This window comes from Clinocottus analis, unplaced genomic scaffold, assembly GCF_023055335.1.
Source record: "Clinocottus analis isolate CAN_PGR_092001 unplaced genomic scaffold, fCliAna1.0.p SCAF_10, whole genome shotgun sequence".
NCBI classification, from domain to species: Eukaryota; Metazoa; Chordata; class Actinopteri; order Perciformes; family Cottidae; genus Clinocottus; species Clinocottus analis.
The window spans coordinates 4618938-4638212 of NW_027175821.1; the positions used below are offsets into that span (position 1 = coordinate 4618938).

The 19275-nt window shown below is 41.8% G+C and overlaps 2 protein-coding genes and 1 long non-coding RNA gene across 4 annotated transcripts; 2 read left to right on the forward strand and 1 right to left on the reverse strand.

Moving 5' to 3' along the window:
* The first annotated feature begins 2744 nt into the window (after window positions 1-2744).
* On the forward strand, window positions 2745-4270 carry LOC137789901 (uncharacterized). Its single transcript, XR_011077858.1, has 3 exons — window positions 2745-3274; window positions 3415-3538; window positions 3734-4270. It is a non-coding gene; the product is annotated as an uncharacterized lncRNA (long non-coding RNA).
* zc4h2 (zinc finger, C4H2 domain containing) lies at window positions 4201-10336 on the reverse strand. The gene is made up of 5 exons (XM_068583742.1): window positions 10131-10336; window positions 9234-9405; window positions 8821-8993; window positions 5377-5539; window positions 4201-4962 (listed from the first exon to the last, which is right to left on the reverse strand). Exons 1-5 carry the CDS (start codon window positions 10181-10183, stop codon window positions 4849-4851), a joined length of 675 nt encoding a protein of 224 aa, XP_068439843.1. The 5' UTR covers window positions 10184-10336; the 3' UTR covers window positions 4201-4848.
* Window positions 10337-11107: 771 nt separating this feature from the next.
* Window positions 11108-19046, forward strand: LOC137789890 (moesin-like). 2 transcript variants are annotated; one of them, XM_068583753.1, is made up of 15 exons: window positions 11108-11131; window positions 11808-11855; window positions 12097-12180; window positions 12258-12353; window positions 12516-12638; window positions 13151-13302; window positions 13408-13491; window positions 13594-13740; window positions 14061-14157; window positions 14741-14904; window positions 15046-15176; window positions 15384-15544; window positions 15956-16048; window positions 16691-16924; window positions 18578-19046. In XM_068583753.1, the coding sequence occupies exons 1-15, from the start codon at window positions 11123-11125 to the stop codon at window positions 18740-18742; spliced, it is 1788 nt and encodes a 595-aa protein (XP_068439854.1). In that variant the 5' UTR covers window positions 11108-11122; the 3' UTR covers window positions 18743-19046. The 2 variants fall into 2 exon arrangements, with proteins under 2 accessions (XP_068439854.1, XP_068439864.1); XM_068583763.1 differs by lacking the exons at window positions 11108-11131; window positions 11808-11855; window positions 12258-12353; window positions 12516-12638; window positions 13151-13302 and having other exon boundaries at window positions 12122-12180.
* The last annotated feature ends 229 nt before the right edge of the window (window positions 19047-19275 follow it).

Consider the following 19275-nt stretch of genomic DNA (forward strand, 5'->3'; position numbering starts at 1 on the left):
CCAGCTATTTATACCATCTGAGTGGGCAAAACCTTACATAAACTAAGTTGTTAATAAGGTAAATTAATATATAATAGGCTTTCCACCGGAGCATCTTGACATATGTATTGGACATTGTGTTATTTTCCACGATTAGTGCCTGTGCATAGATTCCAAAAAGCACACAAACAACCACTACCATGTAAACAGCGTCGCAATCTTGAACCTTGGCACCTAAAACATTTAAAGAGGTTTTTCACTGTAATAAACAACAACGTGTTTGAATCTGTTTTTTCCATTTTGTTGTTTTGAAATGAAAAAAAAAAATGCTGTTTAAGTATATATGCACAAATAATATTGCCAAGTGTAACATGCGGTTTGCCCTCAAATCTGTTTTTAAAGTTTTGTACAATATTATTTGAAGATATGGTAACACTTTATATGAAGGTCATCTCTATTTTTGCATTTTAAACAACGTTATTAAGACACTATGATGGATTTTGAAGACTTTTTACAACATGTTATACATTGTAATACTCATGCATAGCGACTCATAACAAGGTTTATAACGTAGTTTAAGTGGTGGACATTATGCATTGTTAAGTTAAGCATTCATAATGTGTTTGAAAGAAGAATCTGGGTCTTGGACACAGCACATTGTGACCATAACTTTAGTTATCATGACACATAAGAGGCGCTCTAAACCATTATAACAGCTTACACATTCTTAGTTTCTGGAATGGAACAATGTCTTATAAACATTAATAGCACGATGTAGCAGGACTGTGAGCTTTAAAGTAAAGTGACTGCACTTATCAGGTTATTAGCCATCATATGACAGGCCTAGAACATCTTTATGAAGACTCGTGAGCACATCTGTGGGTCTGAACCCATTGACGAGCAGTTATATTGGGTCATATATTGATAATCTGATGATGTAATCACAATGCGTCTTGTGTTATAATGAAGGAAGTAAAACTAGCCATTAATTTGGTAGCAAAGGGACCAAATGATGAAATGAAATAGGACATGTATGTCCAGGTTGTCAAGTGGTTTTGATCACATATATGTAATTCCCCTGGTTTCATCCATCTAGTGTCAGTACAAAAGGGATAAAATGACGGATACATATCTTTAAGAATGAATGAAGCAATAATCAAAGTATCAAGAGAACATTTTGCTTTCCTGGTGTTTCCTTACTCTGTGAGTTTATCCCGCATTGATCTCATCTGAAGAGCCTCCCCGTCTTCTTCCAGCTGCTCCTCCAGCGGTTTCTGGAAGACAGAGACACACAAAAACACATTACAGACAATCGTTCAAATATAAAAACAATCATGTCAATTGACTCTTTTACTTTCCAGACGTTTCCAGAAGGCAGTGTTTTTATGGTCCATCTCTCATCATCTCAATGTCACTGTCTCCATCCAGTCTGCTTCTCCTCTCCTCCCCCCAAAAGAGTTGATTAAAGGGGATATTATTCCAGCTGTAGTGACGTGCTGTACATAAGAAACAATGACACGAGGAAGAGAAACATCACACTGAACGATGGATGAACGTCCGAGTCTATTACAGGCCATGTCCGGTACACCGTTTCACAGCTGTAAACGTAAACATTCCCAACATTTTCCCTGTTTATTTCCTGTTGTAATGCACGGCAATTACAACGGACAGGAAGCAAACAGGAAGCAAACGTGGACCCAAACTGTTACAGTACAGCACAGAAAAGAGACCGCTGAATTTTATTGTTGTATGCTTTCAATACTCAACATTTAACACACAAAAAACATATCCTACCTCGGGGTTTCAGCACAGAGGAAGAGATATTGTCTCAGTTGGTCTGTTTAATGTCCCTCTTCTTCCCAGAGTTCATCCATTGAGGCCTCATATCCGTGTGTGTGTGACAAATAAAAGCAACTGAGTAATTCCCACGCACACACACCACTTGTTTCCAACTATGTTCCTGCCAGATCCAGTGGTGGAATAATTCAATCGATCAGCCGTTAATCTGTAATTAATCAGTCACAATGTTGTCCCTTGAGTGGTAGAAGATCTTGTTGGAGAGGAGCGGATAAACGAGTGATTTTAGGTTTACAGGAAGGAAGAGAGGAAGCAAGAGACACTCAGACGTCTCCAACACGTGTAATCACCCTCACTTGTTATTTATGTCTACCAACATAGCATATCATCTGTAAAAATGGTCCGGAATTATTCCAGATATCCCAGTGCTATAAATACAATGGGTTACAGACTAAACATCGTTTAAGATACTATCAATATACATCTACAAATCTACATCACTGAGTATATAACTGATATGCCATTACAAACATATGTATGTCACTTGGAGTTGGATCATCACTGCTTACAAAAGCAACTTACAGTGCTCAAGCAGTTGGTAATGATGCTATGAAAGAAATAGTAGCATAATGTACAGTAAATGCAAAATGGGGCAAAACTAATTCAACTGATGCTGAATAATTTCCGTTAAAAAAACAAACATTGATATTCAAGCGAGATAAAATATATCAACACGTATAAAGAAGGAAAAACCAACCAACATGTTATACTCCACGTTGTTTTGTCTACATATTTTATATTTGGTGGAACACATTGTTTTGCACGTGTGATTGTTGTCACTTTGCATTTGATGAATACAAAATGAATAAATGAATGAATGACATTGCATGCCTGTGCGCGTGTCGGCCACCAGATGGCGCTCGTTGTTCGCTGTTGGCCGGAAGTGCAGCTGTCATAAACACTAAAAGAAGAGGGTGTGTAAACACAGTCTGGTAAAGATTGCGGCCTCGGTGAACTTTGTTTCGAGGTTAAAGTCTGTTAATGTTTCACTTCATAACGTCTGTTGGTTTCGATACTCGAGTTTATTACCCCCCTGCGGGCTATTGTTACGTCACCAACAAAAGGTTATAATCGGGTTAGCTAGGTAGCTACTGCATTAGGTAATAATTAAGCCTCGCGTGCTGTGTTTTAAAACATGTTGGAGGAGGAAGAGGAAGCTCTAAGAAACCACTGCCGACGGATGACTTCTCGTGTCCGTCACAAAACAGCAGCGGCTCCGGCAGCAGGAGGAGAAGGAGGAGAAGGAGCGGGACAAAACATCGACTGGGACGAGTTTAGAGATCACAGAAAATGTCCCCTCCCTCTCCCAGACTGTGCGGCGCGCGAGTCCGCACGAACCTCCCACGCGCTCATATGTCAAGGTCCCGAAGTCCAGACCGTCCCGCTTCAACTCCTCTCACTGCTGCGGCTCAAAGCCGTCAGGGAGAAGATGGCGCGGGTTAGGCAACACTCGCTTCGTGTGACTCATATTTATTTATTTATTTGGGTGGGTGGGTGGGTGGGTGACCGGCCATGCTGGGGGTTGCTATGATTGCTAATGTCTCCCCTTGGTTTTGTGTTGCCCCTGTTGTGTTGCAGGCTGCGGAGGTGGAGCTCCAAGAGCCCGCGGGCTGCAGAGTGTGTGAGCAGGAGCAGGCTGCTCTGGCCTTGAGGAGCTTTATCAGGAGGAAGAAGACACAACTGCAGTTCCAAACCCTGAAGGGCAGACTAAACACACACACACACACACACACACACACACACACACACACAGTTACACTCACAGCTTTACACTCACACACAGTTACTCTCTTACACACTCACACACACACAGTCTCTCTCGCAGACCACCAACATTTGTGTCACTTTTCTCCAGATTCACGTGATTTAAATCCCCACTGTTCTTCTTCTGTTCCAGGAGCGTGCACCTTTGGGTGAGAGAGGGAGGGAGGGTCCCGTCGTCATCGTCGTCAGGAAGCTGCGCGCAGGTCACAGCAACCTGGGGTTGCCTTAGCAACGACTAAGGAACGTGGAGTTGCCCTGGCAACAGATGAAATGAGGGGTTACCCTGACAAAAAAGCAACTGGAACTCATTTAGAAAGACCTCGCTGTCCTTTTGCAGACAGATAGCTGCAAACGTGACGGGCACAGTGCTAATACAATGAGGACGGTGTTGTGGTGGAGTTAAACATGTCGCTGGCTATTTATTTTGACATACAGGATAGAAAAAGATGCCCCCCAAAAAAAAATCGCTAATCCATACGCTGACGGCGACGTCCTCGGGTTCCACTCGGCCACAGCTGTGTTTATGTTCACGCTCTAAATAACCAAAACAAATGTCTAGCCTTTGTTTTAGGTGTGAAAATAAAAGGCATGCAAACAAGGTTAGTACAAAACAGCCATTTATTTGATATCACTGTATTAAAGTTAAACACACGACACTGTTCAGAGCAAATGAGTCTGGCCTTTTTCTTTTCCTTTTTTTCTCCCTTCTGGTCACTTGAACACTGTAAACATTAAAACAACATTGTGTTTTATTTAACTTCAATTATACCTACCCAATTTATATTTGGCACAAAAGAAATACACGACAGACAGCCATGGAAGCACGCATGCATTGCAAAAAATGTGACAGTACAGTACAATATCTAAGGCAACGGTACAAACAAGAAGAACCGGTAGCAACATGGGCAAAATTATTTAGACATTTCATCAAGTTCCCTTTTGCATTATTGCAGTTACATTGTTAGGGGCTAGTAAACCTACTACCGAAGTCATACACTTACATACAAACATCCAAAGCACTGATAAACCAAACGACATGAGGGCATTACCACATTCTGCATCCATTTCAGTTGACAGTTTATGAAAAAAGGTACTAAGACAACTTGTTAAATTTGGGACTGTGGAAATTGTCCTGAAGCACAAATCTTTGATTTCAGCCATACATTGTGATGAACGTGGCTGATTTTAGATCAGTGTATTGGACCGGGTCCCTTTTGAACCCGACTGCAGCCGACAGTAAAGTAGGATCTACTCATCGGGCTTCCTCTTGGGCTTCTTTGGGTTGCGGGAGCGGCTCTTGGCCTTACACAGCGGGCAGATGGGAGCATTACGGTGAATCTGCTGGTGGCAGGACAGGCAGGCCTGGAGAGAGAGAAAGAGAGAGAGGGGGGGAGGACAGGGGGAGTGAATTTAGAGCAATCACTTCCCATTATGTCTTCCTCGCCGTACTGTAGAGATGAGCATCTTTGTCAGATGGTATGCGTGTGTGTGCGCGTGTGTGACGAAGCTTATTCTTCATTCAACATTGGGGTGGTGTTCGAGTTTGTTTTCACTACATACGGCACAACTAGGAGCCGATTACATACAGATTACTTTCAAATAGCTTTTTCACGACAGAGAAACAAACCACAAAGTGCAGCTTAATTAACTATAACTTCAGTCTTAAATGACCTGTGGTTTTGCTTTTATAGGTCGACCTTTCAACAACCACTCAAACTTTGAAAAGACGCCTTTCTTTAAAAAGGTGCGGCTATTTTAGGTCAGGCGGAGCAATACCTTCATAGGCGGCGGTTGCTGTCTGAAGGTGGCCGTCTGGCGTGCATCTTGCTTCCTGGACACCTGAAGCTGCTGTGCTGCCGCGGCGGCGGCGGCGAGGGATTCTGGGATGGCGGGCTCGTGCGGCTCCTTCTGCCACTCTGCTTTCTGCTTCTCAAAGTAACTGTTTGAAGAAGAAAAGAAGAGAGAAACCGGGCTAGATGTGATGCTTATCTAGAGCTTATGAATCATATCACAGTTGAGATTATCCCATCTACTCTGTGTATCGAGAGATGTGGAGTGGCAAAACCGAATATAAAAGGAGACTAAAATTGGAGAACATTATCGCCAATCTCGCACATCCCTCTCTTTATATGTACAACTCCGAGCAAAAGTACTTTCGTTGTGAGAGTGTTTGTCTGCTTGCATGCGAGTGTGACCGTGAGTGCGGAGGGCTGGGAAAGAAATGTGGCCTTGGACTTTATGCCTCACTGGCCCATTTTCAAAATAAAAAAGTGATATCCTATTTCTTTAGGCTCTCTGGTTTCTCTCAAAATAGGTTTGAGAGAGAGTCGAGCATTAACAGAACAAATGTAATGGGTTGTATTCCCTGTGACCATGATCCACCAAATCATCAACAAACTCACTTCAACACGTGAAGGGGCTTTGATATGTCTTAATAAGGGCTCACAGTGAAGTTGGATTCGTTCGCTACTACAGAGGTGTGAAAGTGCTCGACATTTTCAACTTCACCGGCGCAGCATATCTTAAAAATGTGCCCAAACATCTCCCCCGGGGGCCTGTGGCGTGATTTAAGTGTTATTACTGTTAATTCGTTTTTAATTAGATATCCACCCATAAATGTGCAAGTTCCAACATTTCCCAGGTGTCAATCGTCTAGGAAGAAAAAGCACCGGAGGAATACTTTTTCTAACTATCTCGTAAAGTCAGGGTAAATGGAGGAGCACACTCGAGATGGAAAAGAGAGACGCCGACCACCTGGCCAAGTGAACTCATCATCTGAGCTTCCACAACAGGACGCGGCCAAAATTGAGAAGCTAGCGTGCCAACAATGTGCGCCAGCAAAACGTTCTCCTAACTGGGGCTCTTAATTTTGTAAAGGTATTTGAAATTTACGACACATTAAGTATCTTGTAAAGTGAGGAATGTTGAAATGAACATCGAGGGACCTAAATCAACTGGGAGAAACATGTACACCCGAACCGGGTCTTTGTTTCCGTCTGTACAACGGGAGAAAAATATCTGACGTTAAAAGCACCTTTCTTTCTTTTTTTTTTAAACAACGATCCTAAACGTGCACCACATCCTCGATCCCATTAAACAACCCGATCACGAGGTAAACCAGTCGTCGCCATCGTCTCAGATTTGCTTCATCGTAAACTCTTCCATCTTAACGTCTTCCACGGTTGACAGATGTCGGACTGCACTTTGTGGATAACGGAGACTCTGAAGCTTCAAAATGGATTTATTGCTCAGCAGTTTCAGAAGACACAGAATGTTAAAGGAATGAAGGGGGAAATGAAGCTGGACAGGAATTTCTGAAAAGGCTGCCAGAGCTCAAGAGAGCGTCAGATGTCCTCCACATCACTACCAAGACACATCAAAGATGTCTCGTGAGTACAAATTCACGACAATTGTCCTGAGCGTTTTTTTGTGGTACTTTTTCCTCTCTCTCAATGACTTCAGTTGTATTAATTTAGCACTAAAGTTATTAATAAAATCTGAAAATACTCCTCAATACTACTTAACACTGATTTTGTATACTAATATACAAAAAGTAGGCTTCACCGTGTCGCTAATTTATATATAGACAATTTATTCATTGAATTTCTAGAAAACAAGCTAGTTTGTGATATATATTTTATTTTAATTTTATATTTTTCAAGAGATGAAGTGACCTATATTTAGGTGGAAGATTTTGGCCATAGCCTAAACACAATGACAATACCTTGAGATAATCAATATAACTACATTAATTACATTGAGGCTAAAAAGAGCGTTTCCATACCATGATAAATAAATAAGAGAATTATAAATATATGACAAATGATTTGGGTTCTTAAGTATAAGTCCGCTGACGACCAGAAGATCACGTCCCACTCAAAGAAAATTCCCTTTAAGGGCGTTTTCAATCGCAATTCTTCTCAATATTTCATCACACCTGAAATGTACACGACCATTGTTTTTATGAGGAAGTTCCATAACAATAATATTAAATTCGATAAACACATCAATATTTTTCAAGGTAGTGTATCATTTAGAAATTCCATAATTGTTTGAACTAATATGTAATATGATAGTAATATGATAATATAGTACATGCTTTGAATTCCTAAGATATAGTTATGTAGTGTTCTCCGCAGACTGGACGACAAAGGATATGAGACTTGACCTGGACTTAGAATAGAATTGGATTTCCAAAAAATGACTTGTGAGTATCTCTGTCCCTCACCAACAACTCAGTGAACGACTATTTATAATCTTGTTTGGTTTTACTTGGGTTCAATTGCACAATGTTGTACTAGTTATTTGGTCTGTGGTCAAAGTGCATTTTTATCTGAAAGTAGAAATCGGATTTACCTATTTCAGGCTGTCAACCGTGAACATAATTTAATCTGTCAAAATCAAGTTGTAAGTATGTACTGTCCACACTTGCATCATCAAAGGTCAATTTTTGTATTTTTGTGGGGTTAATGAACTCATCCTAATGTAATACAGAAGCCTCTTTGGGGCTTTGGTGTACCGCAAGGCGCCATTCTTGGACACTTTTTTCTTTGTAAAAGTTAAATTTATATGCACTTGTGCCCTATAAATTGAATTAAATAAAATAAATGATAAGATAAAATGAACCAATAAACTTTATAAGTCCCGACAACCTTTGATCTTTGCACAGTCCACAATATCAACTTGTTTTTCTCCTGCTTTCATACCATCACATTCTGTTCTGTTGTGCCACACAATCAATGTTGCACATACTCAGATGTGACAGTAACCATTGAATACGTATATACTCTGCTAGCTGCCGTGTATGTATATATATATATATATATATATATATATATATATATATATATATATATATATATATATATATGTGTGTGTTAAAAAAATGCCATAAAGACAGTACAGAAAATTGACTGGACTTTGAGTTCATGAATTGATTGTTTAAATGTGAAAAAGCACAATGGAAATTAAGTTAAAATAAAACATGTTCATCATATGCTGAAGTGTTTCATACAAATGTTGAATACGCTATTTTGCATACGTCCGAAGTAGCAAATAATTATCTGTAAGTCCATTATGTTGTAAGAACATTTAATGAGACCTAAAACATGACCGTAAGTGAACTGTAAACACTTGTTAAATCATTTCACTGTACCTTGCATGAACTTTAGTGTGTGTGTGTGTGTGTGTGTGTGTGTGTGTGTGTGTGTGTATACTGACTCCAGAGAGAGCTTCTCCTCTTCTTCGTTCAGGTTCGGGAGTCTATGAAGGCCTAAAGTCATCCTGAGAGCATCGACGTGCTCCTTCAGAGGTTTGTACTCGTCATGCAGGCGCCGAGTTGTTTCTAGCAGCTTATTCAGATCATTCTCTGACTGCTTGATGGTGCTCTCCATCTGAGAGGACAAGGAATGGGTAGTTCAGAAGGACACAAGTTAATATGCTCTGTATAAGCTGTTGGCGTTGGACCTGGTCATCACACATTTTATACAGGAAACAATACAGGGACTGAAATTGCATTTACTATATCTTGACTATGTGTTGCTGATCTGGCATCGCTGTTGCTACCTTGAAGTCGCGTTAAAACTGGATTGCTGTTTCTGCAGCACGACTCCATCTCTGAACGTAGGACTCACCACATTTATATCTGCGTGGATGAGCCGCAGCTCCTCCACGTGAGCCATTTTCTCCTGCAGGAGCAGATCCATCTCTTGTTTGTACTCTTTCAGGTGCTTCTCCTCGGACTCCAGAGAATCAAACTCAACCTTAAGACGAGACTTGATCTTCTGCATCTGGACCGTCTTGTTCCTGCAGATAGTGGCGCAGACAAACAGAGGCTACAGCTGTCAATGCTGTTTCCCTCACAGATGCAAACAAAAAGGGAGATTGTCTAAAGATCTAAAAACAATATACATCCATTCTTTTCATTTCTCCCCCATCTGCCAATGCAGTGCTTTGCATGTGCAATTATGAATAACCTCCCAGAAGTTTAAGCGTCGACATTAAGCAGAATTATCTCAGCCATGAAACAATGTATTAAGTGCATGGATGAATGTGTGTTATGCACATCTGTGAAGAAGAAGAAGAAGAAGAAGAAGAAGAAGAAGACATCAGGGGGAACAAACACCACTCCAGATGCTGACAGCGCCTGCTAGCTATGCTGCTAGCTTAGCCACATAAGTCATTAGCACCGCGCACATCTGGCATTTTCAGATACACATCTGGATTGCGGACACACACACGCATGACGTGAACGTGCAGCTTGGCCGCAGCTTCTTTGTGTCCATGTTTCTCCTCCATGGGGAGGGGAGACTGCCTCCCAACCCTCCTCGTCGGAAACCAGCTACAAGCCTTGAATGCGAAAAGCCAGTTAAAGCCCCGAGGTGTCGCAGCAGACGTGCTAACGTCAGCTAGCTAACGTTAGCTCAGTAACAAAAGCGAAGTCAAGGGGGCCCCCAGCCGGCTAACGTTAGCCCAGACAACCCTCATCGATACGAGCCGCACGTCCGACAACAACGGGGGTTTCGTCTCACCGTATCTCCAAGATGTTTTCCAACTTGCACATTATTTCTTGTTCGTCCGCCATGGTTCCGCGTCGTCCCTTGTCGTTCAGCTCGGCCGGCTCGGTTACCCCGTAAGGCCACGGTGGTCTCCTTGTTGATAATTCAACAACAAAAAAAAAAAAACACAATGGCTCGGTGTGTGAGCGCGCATAACGGGCACGCGCCCGCAACGTGAGACCTGGGGCACCGCGCGACGCAGCGACTGAGAGAGGAAATAGTGACTAACGTGTACTGTCACATTGAATTAACAAAGTATAATGACAGAAAACCGACTTGTGAAAAAAGGATGTTATGGTCACATTATTTGTAATAAACCTGTTAGTTTATTACAAATGAGGACCAAAAAATACTCCAGCATTTAAAAAACACTCAAAAAAACTACAAAACAATTAAATGGAATTATGCATTGCATTGCATTTCTATTGCAGCAATTTAAAAGTATTACACTCTGCTGTCGAGCGGTTAGCGAGAGGCCTACAAACCGATTGCCACGCTAACCCCTGAAATCAATGTACGCCATAACTTGCGCTTAAAACATTAACTCGACAGATTATTCGATAAACAGAGCGTGCTGGCGCCTTCACTGCAACTGGAACACCAGGTGCTGAGTTAGGCCCACGCCTAATTTGTGTACCTCTGTAAATAGGTTTGTGAGACGAAGATCAGGCCTAGGTTCTAGATAAATGATACTTAGTCGAAAAGAAAAAAAAAACTAATTCATTTAAGGGGAAAAGTCTCCAAAGTAGATGTAGGCTGCCTCTCTCAAAACATGTGGGCCCCAGGCTGCTGCTGGATTAACTCAAGAGAAGTATAGCCTACTTGGGAGCAATACAATGGTCCATTCTCATTCAGTAATAATCCTTGTCGGTATTGCAAGCAGTTTCATATGACTCCGCAGAGAAAAAGGCTACTACAAGCATCTCTCTGAAGAAGGGTTTCGGCTACAGATTAAAAAAATACAAATGTCAACTGTAAGTAGCTACCCTTCAATTTCATAATAACTTAATTTTCCTTTGTGTTTCATTTGTGCAGTAGTTGTATTGTAACTGTAGCGATTTGACTGGAGTGTGTGAACCTGCTTTGATATTTAAAAGCTACCAAGAGGTATTGTTCCATAGCTTCGAACCTCAGGAGAGAATTCTTATCCGACTAGATGTGACAATTTTACGCCCAGTTTACAGATGTTTCTAATTGGCTGCGTTTGTTTTTTCCTGGATTTAATGTGTCTCGTAACGTTATCTAGATAAACCAAACCAAAGCTAAGCATTCTTTGTACTGGTTTCATAACTGTGCACTGACGCAGTCGGGCTCCACAGGCTGATCAGCAAGACTAGTTGTACATCATTTTTACTATTATTATTGTTCTTATTAGAGGCACTAATGAAAGCCTGCTTTGTTTAACTGATCTCAGCATAGTCTATGGGTAATACAACCATCCACTTGTCCTCTATTCTGCTTTTATTTCTCCTGTTGTACAAATCTCAACAACTGCAGAAATGTGTATGTGGTTTGATAGCAACATTCCAGATTGACGCTAAATGGGTGTCATTGTTTTTACCCAGTCGTTAATCCTCATGCATCATGGAATGAACCCCATGTTGTCAGCTGAGTCTAAAATATACTCTGGGCTTCATCTTTTGACTGTAGTCCCCACCAACCTCTTGCGATTGGATGCTCCTGGTTGAACATAAGAATGTAAGGAACACTCTTTTTGGTCATTATTCTGTCAAAGAGCCAAGAAATGTAGCATTGTGTCAGAAGAACAAACACAGTTATCACAGAATTAGTAGTGCTTTGCTTTTTTCTTTCTTTTTTTTTTTTCAAAACCCAGCTGATGTTGTTCTGCATGCTCCTTGATGCTCCTCACGTGATACACTTTATGAATGAGCAACAGGGATTCCTCTGTGTGGCTTAGTATGAGTGTTTTCTCTGGCAGATCAATGTCCGCGTTACAACTATGGATGCTGAGCTGGAGTTTGCCATCCTGCCCAGCACCACTGGCAAACAGCTGTTTGACCAGGTACAGTGTGCGTTACAGTCGAGCAGGTGCTTCGAAGGGGCAAGTGTGTGATTGCGGTTACTTCTTGTCACGGTTAGATAGTCAAGACGATCGGGCTGAGGGAGACCTGGTTCTTTGGCCTCCAGTATCAGGACAGCAAAAGCTTCTCCACCTGGCTCAAGCTGAACAAGAGGGTGAGGAGAACATCTGTTTGTGAACGTTACATCCCTTGAAAGCATAACTTTGACTCACCTGACATCTGGATGTAAATTGAGCTTATGTTTTTGGACCATCGAGACTAATTAGTACGTATCTCTTCATTCCGGCATCGCTCTGCTGCGGGATACCGATCCCAGGTGACGGCTCAGGATGTGAAGAGAGACAACCCTTTGTTGATTAAGTTCAGGGCCAAGTTTTACCCCGAGGACGTCACCGATGAACTGATCCAGGAGGCAACACAGCGCCTCTTCTTTCTGCAGGTCGGACATTTGCACACACATATTGTTTTTATTACGGGACATATTTGCGACCCGGGAACATTTGGGTTTGATTCAATTTGTACTTTTGGAGAAGGGCAAGGAGCTAGACCCACATATTTACTATTGATGTGGGCACAATATTCATATTCAACAATAGGAATCGCTTAAACGCACAGTAGGAATCCAGACAAAGTGGATATTAGAATGTGATTAAGGCTGTATTGTGTAATTGCAACGACAAATCAGGTCTCTCATTCAAAACAAAGCACTAAAACTTCTTAATGACCAGTGTTTGTTCCATGATGACTCATTGCAGAGCCCATCCACCATTGTGGGTCTCCCATAAGGTGGTACATGGACGCAAAACAAGGTCCAGGCTCATTCAATTAACATATTAAAACACGTATGGTTTCTCTTTTTTTTATGAGTAAGATCAATGTTAAGACCAGCATCGTAAAACATGTGGGTATTTGTGCGTTAAAGCGTTTTTCTGTCGTTTTTCTGTCTTTTAGGTCAAAGAATGCATCCTAAATGATGACATCTACTGCCCACCTGAGACAGCCGTGCTCTTGGCCTCGTATGCGGTCCAGGTCAAGCAAGGAGACTACCGGAAAGACTACCACGTCCCGGGATACCTGGCGAGAGAGAAGCTGCTGCCACAGAGGCACTGAGTCCTATATGGTTATAAGTGTTCACCAAAGTTTCACTTCATTCCAGTTTCAGCCATCTGTATTCTAACCGGTGTGCCCTCTTTACTGATCAAAACCAGGGTTTTGGAGCAGCACAAGCTGAATAAAAATCAGTGGGAGGAAAGAATCCAGGTGTGGCATCAAGAGCACAAGGGACTGCTGAGGTACTGCAGTCGTATTTAAAAAAAAAAAAAAGAAAAAAAGAAGAAGCTATTTATCCATTTGTTTTCGTAAGCAGGTGCTTATTAAATTCCTCCACACCACAGAGAAGATGCCATGGTGGAGTACCTCAAGATAGCCCAGGATCTGGAAATGTACGGGGTCAACTACTTTAACATCAAGAACAAGAAAGGGTCCGAGCTGTGGCTGGGGGTGGACGCACTGGGGCTGAACATCTATGACAAGAAGGACAAGTAGGCTGCATTTTCAAAATGTCTCTGACAAACCATTTAGGATGTTATTTCTACTTCCTTCATTGTCCCTCGAGGACAACTAGTACTGACTTTGTTGATCCCCTGACCTTCTATGTAGCATCCCAATGAGATTGACCCTCCAGTGGATGAATCCTCATGACTTTGGTCGTCCCTTCGAGATCCCGTACAGACTGAAAAGCACATCTACGTTTTGCATGCTAACACAGTTTCACAGTGTCAGAATTGTGTTTCAACTGTGCGCAGAGAACATGGCAAACTCTGTAAACTAATGTGGTAAAGCCAATGCCAATATTCCACAGGATGACCCCAAAGATTGGCTTCCCTTGGAGCGAGATCCGAAACATTTCCTTCAACGACAAGAAGTTTCTCATCAAACCAATCGACAAAAAAGCTCCGGTAGGCACAAGAACCACAACATTATTCACAGCGATTCACCTGCAGCAGCTATGATGCATCTCATGATGTGAAATGTTTAGTTCTGCATACCTAAAGTCAGACTTTGTGCAGGTATGTTGATCTGTGAGATTATTTTAGCCAAACTCAAAATCATGCGTGTATGTGGGTGGGATTAAAAAGCTGCTCCCTCGCCAAAGCTTAGTGCTCATTATTGTAGCATTAGCACTTTTCATGAAGATATGTGCCTATTCGTATTTGTTTGCTGCGACTATGAACAGGAGATGCGATATATATATATATATATATATATCCTCGTTACGGATAGAATTACCTTTTTTTTTCAAACGCTTCAATGACAACAAAGTAGTTTAACAACAGCAGCTGCTCCTTGATCTCCCTCACGAACAAGAATTTGGCCTCCCGCTTGAATTTTTCTGCTCACGAAAGCCAATTGTTGAGTAATATTGACTTAATCCTCCCAAACAAAACCAACCCTTCAGAACATAAACCCATTATTAACTGTAAAGCAGATCCGACTGTGTGTCATAAATCCCTGAATGCTGACTTTCTTCCTGTGTTAAAGGACTTTGTTTTCTATGTGCCCCGTCTTCGCATCAACAAACGTATCCTGGCATTGTGTATGGGGAATCACGACCTGTACATGCGCAGACGTAAACCCGACACCATCGAGGTGCAGCAGATGAAGGCCCAGGCCAGAGAGGAGAAGAACAAGAGGCAGGTGGAGAGGTGAGGAAGGAGGAAATAAAGAAGGCCTTTTATAAAAATTTCTTTTACAGTTTACAGTGTGTTCTCTCTGCCTTAAGAAAGAACTGTCAGGGGATCGAGGTCTTTTTTCAGATGTGTATTTATGCACAATTCTCCTGTCAGGGCTCTGCTCGAGAGTGAGAAAAAAAAGCGAGAAAACGCCGAGAAGGAAACAGAGAAGATTGCTCGTGAGACCATGGAGCTGATGGAGAGATTGAGACAGATTGAAGAGCAGACAAAGAGAGCTCAAGACGGTCTGACAACTTTCTGAATACAAATGTTTCTCAAACTTCAGTTTTATGTTTTTTTGTTCCCGTTTAAAAATATCAAAGAAAGCGCGCATTACATTGACATATTTGATCCCTGTGAAGCGTAGACAATGTGTGGGCCTTATCCAGGTATATGTGTAGGATGATTTTCTTTTCTTTTTTTTTGTGCGCATGGGTGCCATTGTGTTTCAGAGCTGGAGGAGCAGACTCGCAGGGCTCTTGAGTTGGAAAAGGAGAGGACAATTGCTCAAGAGGAAGCAGAGCGGCTGGACAAGGACCGCAGAGCTGCAGTGGAAGCTAAAGCAGCCCTGCTGTACCAGTCCGAAAACCAGATCAAGAGCCAAGAAAGTCTGGTAAAACAAAACAAAAACACCTGGATGGGTTAATTAAATTCCACTTGAATCGATTAAATGATAAGGTGGATTCTTTCCCAACTGTAAAAGCACAAAAAACAGCTGGAAACGGATCATTACAATTACTTTATTTATCGAGCACTCTTTATCGTATATTTACATCTATTGATCAATCTATACTGCCTTTAAGATAGAAACTAAGGCATTGATTCCATCAAATGATTCCCACATTCACTATACTTCCAATTATTCCTACCTTTAGCCGATTGAAAAGAAAAGCCACATAACACATAAGTGCACACACACACACATGTTCCCTCTAACACACACGAGCACTTGCAAACAGAGCACAATGACCTCAGATCAGGAGCACTCTTACCTCTCTTCCCATTTGTGTGCGTGTGTGTATAGGCCACTGAGCTGGCAGAGCTTACCTCTAAGATCTCCCAGCTGGAAGACGCCAAGAAGAAAAAGGACGAGGAGGCGAATAGATGGCAGGAAAGGGTGAGAATTAATGAAAGAACCACGAGAGAGAGAGAGAGAGAGAGAGAGAGAGAGAGAGAGAGAGAGAGAGAGAGAGAGAGAGAGAGAGAGAGAGAGAAAGGATGAATCAAACATGAGCAAAAAGGGATGTCTGACACTTCTGAGCTTTGGGCCCGGGTAAAGTAGAGGCAAGGCAGCGATCACGGACTCTATCAGAGTTTCAAGACCGTGATCGTGTAAACTTTATGGGTGTCATTTCATTATCATGGGCAGCAAAGCGTAGCAATGTGATGCCATAGTTGGTTCAAACTAATCATCACCTGTACATGCAAAGTTCAATAGATTGAGCCAAAGTACACATCAAATTTTCATATTCACATTATTTCACCAACGTATACTGACGCATGCAATGCTAAGAAACTGATTAAGTCATAGAGGACAACATATTCGGGAAATATTCCCTTCATTAGCGACGTTGAACATTCTAATTGAAAAGGATTGACTGAAAAAAAAGACATCTAAAGAGGTGTTAGTGTGAGTCAACCAGGTGGAAAGATAAAAGGCCACTTGCGCTTTAATATCCAACCACAGAGCTTCAATGCAATGTGTGTGTGTGTGTGTGTGTGTGTGCGTGTGTGTGTGTGTGTGTGTGTGTGTTGACAGGCGACGGTGGTGGAAGCTGATTTGGAGCGAACCAAAGTGGAGCTGAAGACTAAACTCATGGGCGTCCACATCCAGGACTCGGTCCACCCTCCTATGCACGAGCACGACGAGACGGACGAGAGCAGCGCCGAGGCCAGCGCCGAGCTGACCTCCCCGGGCACGGTGCGAGACCGCAGCGAGGAGGAGAGAGTCACGGAGGCCCAGAAGAACCAGCGGCTGCAGAAAAACCTCAAGGTGAGCGCGCAGTGGATGTTTTCAGAGTTCCTGCACTTGCTGTTCCCTTGTTCACCGTCGGGGGTCGCGGGGTCACGGTCAGACAGAGATTAGCAGTCCCAGGGCTGTGCTGGAGCTTTTGGGAGTGTGTGGCTCAATGGCAAAGTCGTTCACGGTCCCATTCATGGTCTCCAGAGGATGAGTCCCACTGGCTTTGGTCCTCAGCACGACTGTATTAGTGCCGCAGTCGGGAAATTTGTAGGATTATATCAGCAGGCAGAGCAAAGTGCACACGGAGATATAGTAAAATCAAAACTAGTAATGTAAATAATAAACGGTAAAAACAGTAATAAAACAGTAAAAACAACACTACTAAATTATATATATATATATATATATATATATATATATATATATATGTGTATATATATATGTATATATATTATGAACAGTGTATATATTAATATTGCAGGTTGAAGTGTGTGTGTGTGTATATATATATATATATATATATATATATATATATATATATATATATATATATATATATATATATATATATATATATAGACAGAATACATATAAATATTTTTATGAACAGGGTATTAATATTGCAGGTTGAAGTGGTTGAATATATATATATATATATATATATATATAAATAAATAAATATACATTATATATATATATATATATATATATATATATATATATATATATATATATATAATATATTATACATTTTCTCTAATGCAACCATGAGGTTGACATATTTGAATTTGAGTGAAATATATCTTGACAAATTATAATATATTTCATCTGGCCACCTCATCAGCTGGATATTTAAATTCTTTGGTAAATGAATAAATATGTTCAAAAAGATGGGCATTCCCATGCCCCCGGTCGCACATTGAGTTTAGCCCTGATTGGAAAATGTTGGCATGCTAACTGGCCGCTAGCCTGATGAACATTACCTGCTGAACATCAGTCCGACTGCATTGTCACTGTGAGCATGTCAGCGTGCTGACACCAGCATTCAGCCCGGCTTCAGAGCCGCTAGCACAGCTGTTTTGTCATGCTAATTATTAAAACGACCGTCTCATGTCGAACACAGGCCGAGAAGATGAGCTTAATATTACCCAGGTGCGCGGCTGTTGCCACTTCCTTGTGCACCTCATAGAGTTGGTGGTTTGTAATCACATTTCTGTTGTTGCTGTGGGATTTGTTAAGTGTTTTGATGGACTCGCTGTGTTTTCCCGTTGTCGCGGTCATATAGAGGTTTAGACGCCACTCTAAATATGGCAGCTTAATTGCCACCAGCTTGTGTGCTTTACCTAGAACTAAGTGCTCTCCGCATAATAAAACATTGTCGCCTGAACATTATCATTCTAGTGGTTTCATTCCAGTCGCAAATCTCATCCAGACCCACAGGCCTGTAGCGAATGAAATAACAACGGCCTCTATCTCACAGCCCAAACAAGATATGGCACTGCACAGAGGACTCAACACAAAACTGGACTTAATAACTATGCACAATGGTGTGTTTTCAGATTGCGATTGAGTGGCGTCCAGGGGGTGATGGGAGAGGGGCACGGCTCCTGAATGGTCTCCTTAAGATTCGGAGGAAAGAGGTTCTTATTCACTGTGGGTTTTTTTTTGTGTGTCCTCTTTCAGTTCCTAAGCACTGAGCTGGCTCGAGCTGTCGACGAGAGCAAGAAGACCCCCAATGACCTGATCCACGCTGAGAATGTGAAGGCGGGCCGCGACAAATACAAGACCCTGCGACAGATTCGTCAAGGCAACACCAAACAACGCATTGATGAATTTGAGTCCATGTGAGAGGGGCTGCTGTCGGCCCGACTGAAGGAAGGCAAGATGAGGATAGATGATGAAATAGGACGCATGGAGAGATTTTAGAAGCATAGATGCATATTATTGCGTAGGTAGGAAATGAACCCGACATAACGGGACGGCACATTATATTGTTGCCGCCTTTGATGTCCATGATTGTGATGCCATTGCATCTGGAAACAGGTGACAACTGTTATAAAAAACACAGTACGGTGACGTAGAAACAAAAGACAACACATGAAATGTCATCCATGCGGTCATCCATTAAGAGGTTTGCTGTAAATCATATTACAAACGCTTGCAATGCCATCTGTGTCGACGAAAGAAAATGTTATCCACATTGATTCATGAGAGAGATGACATTTAAGATACACGTTCATTGGGAAAAATGTTTGTATTGCTGTGTAAATAAAACACACAGAAACACCATGTGATGTGCCGTTTGTCCACGTGAGCGAGGAGGCATCACCTCAACTGTGTCTAACAAAGCACACCGTCCAAAAGTGGCATTTAAATGGATT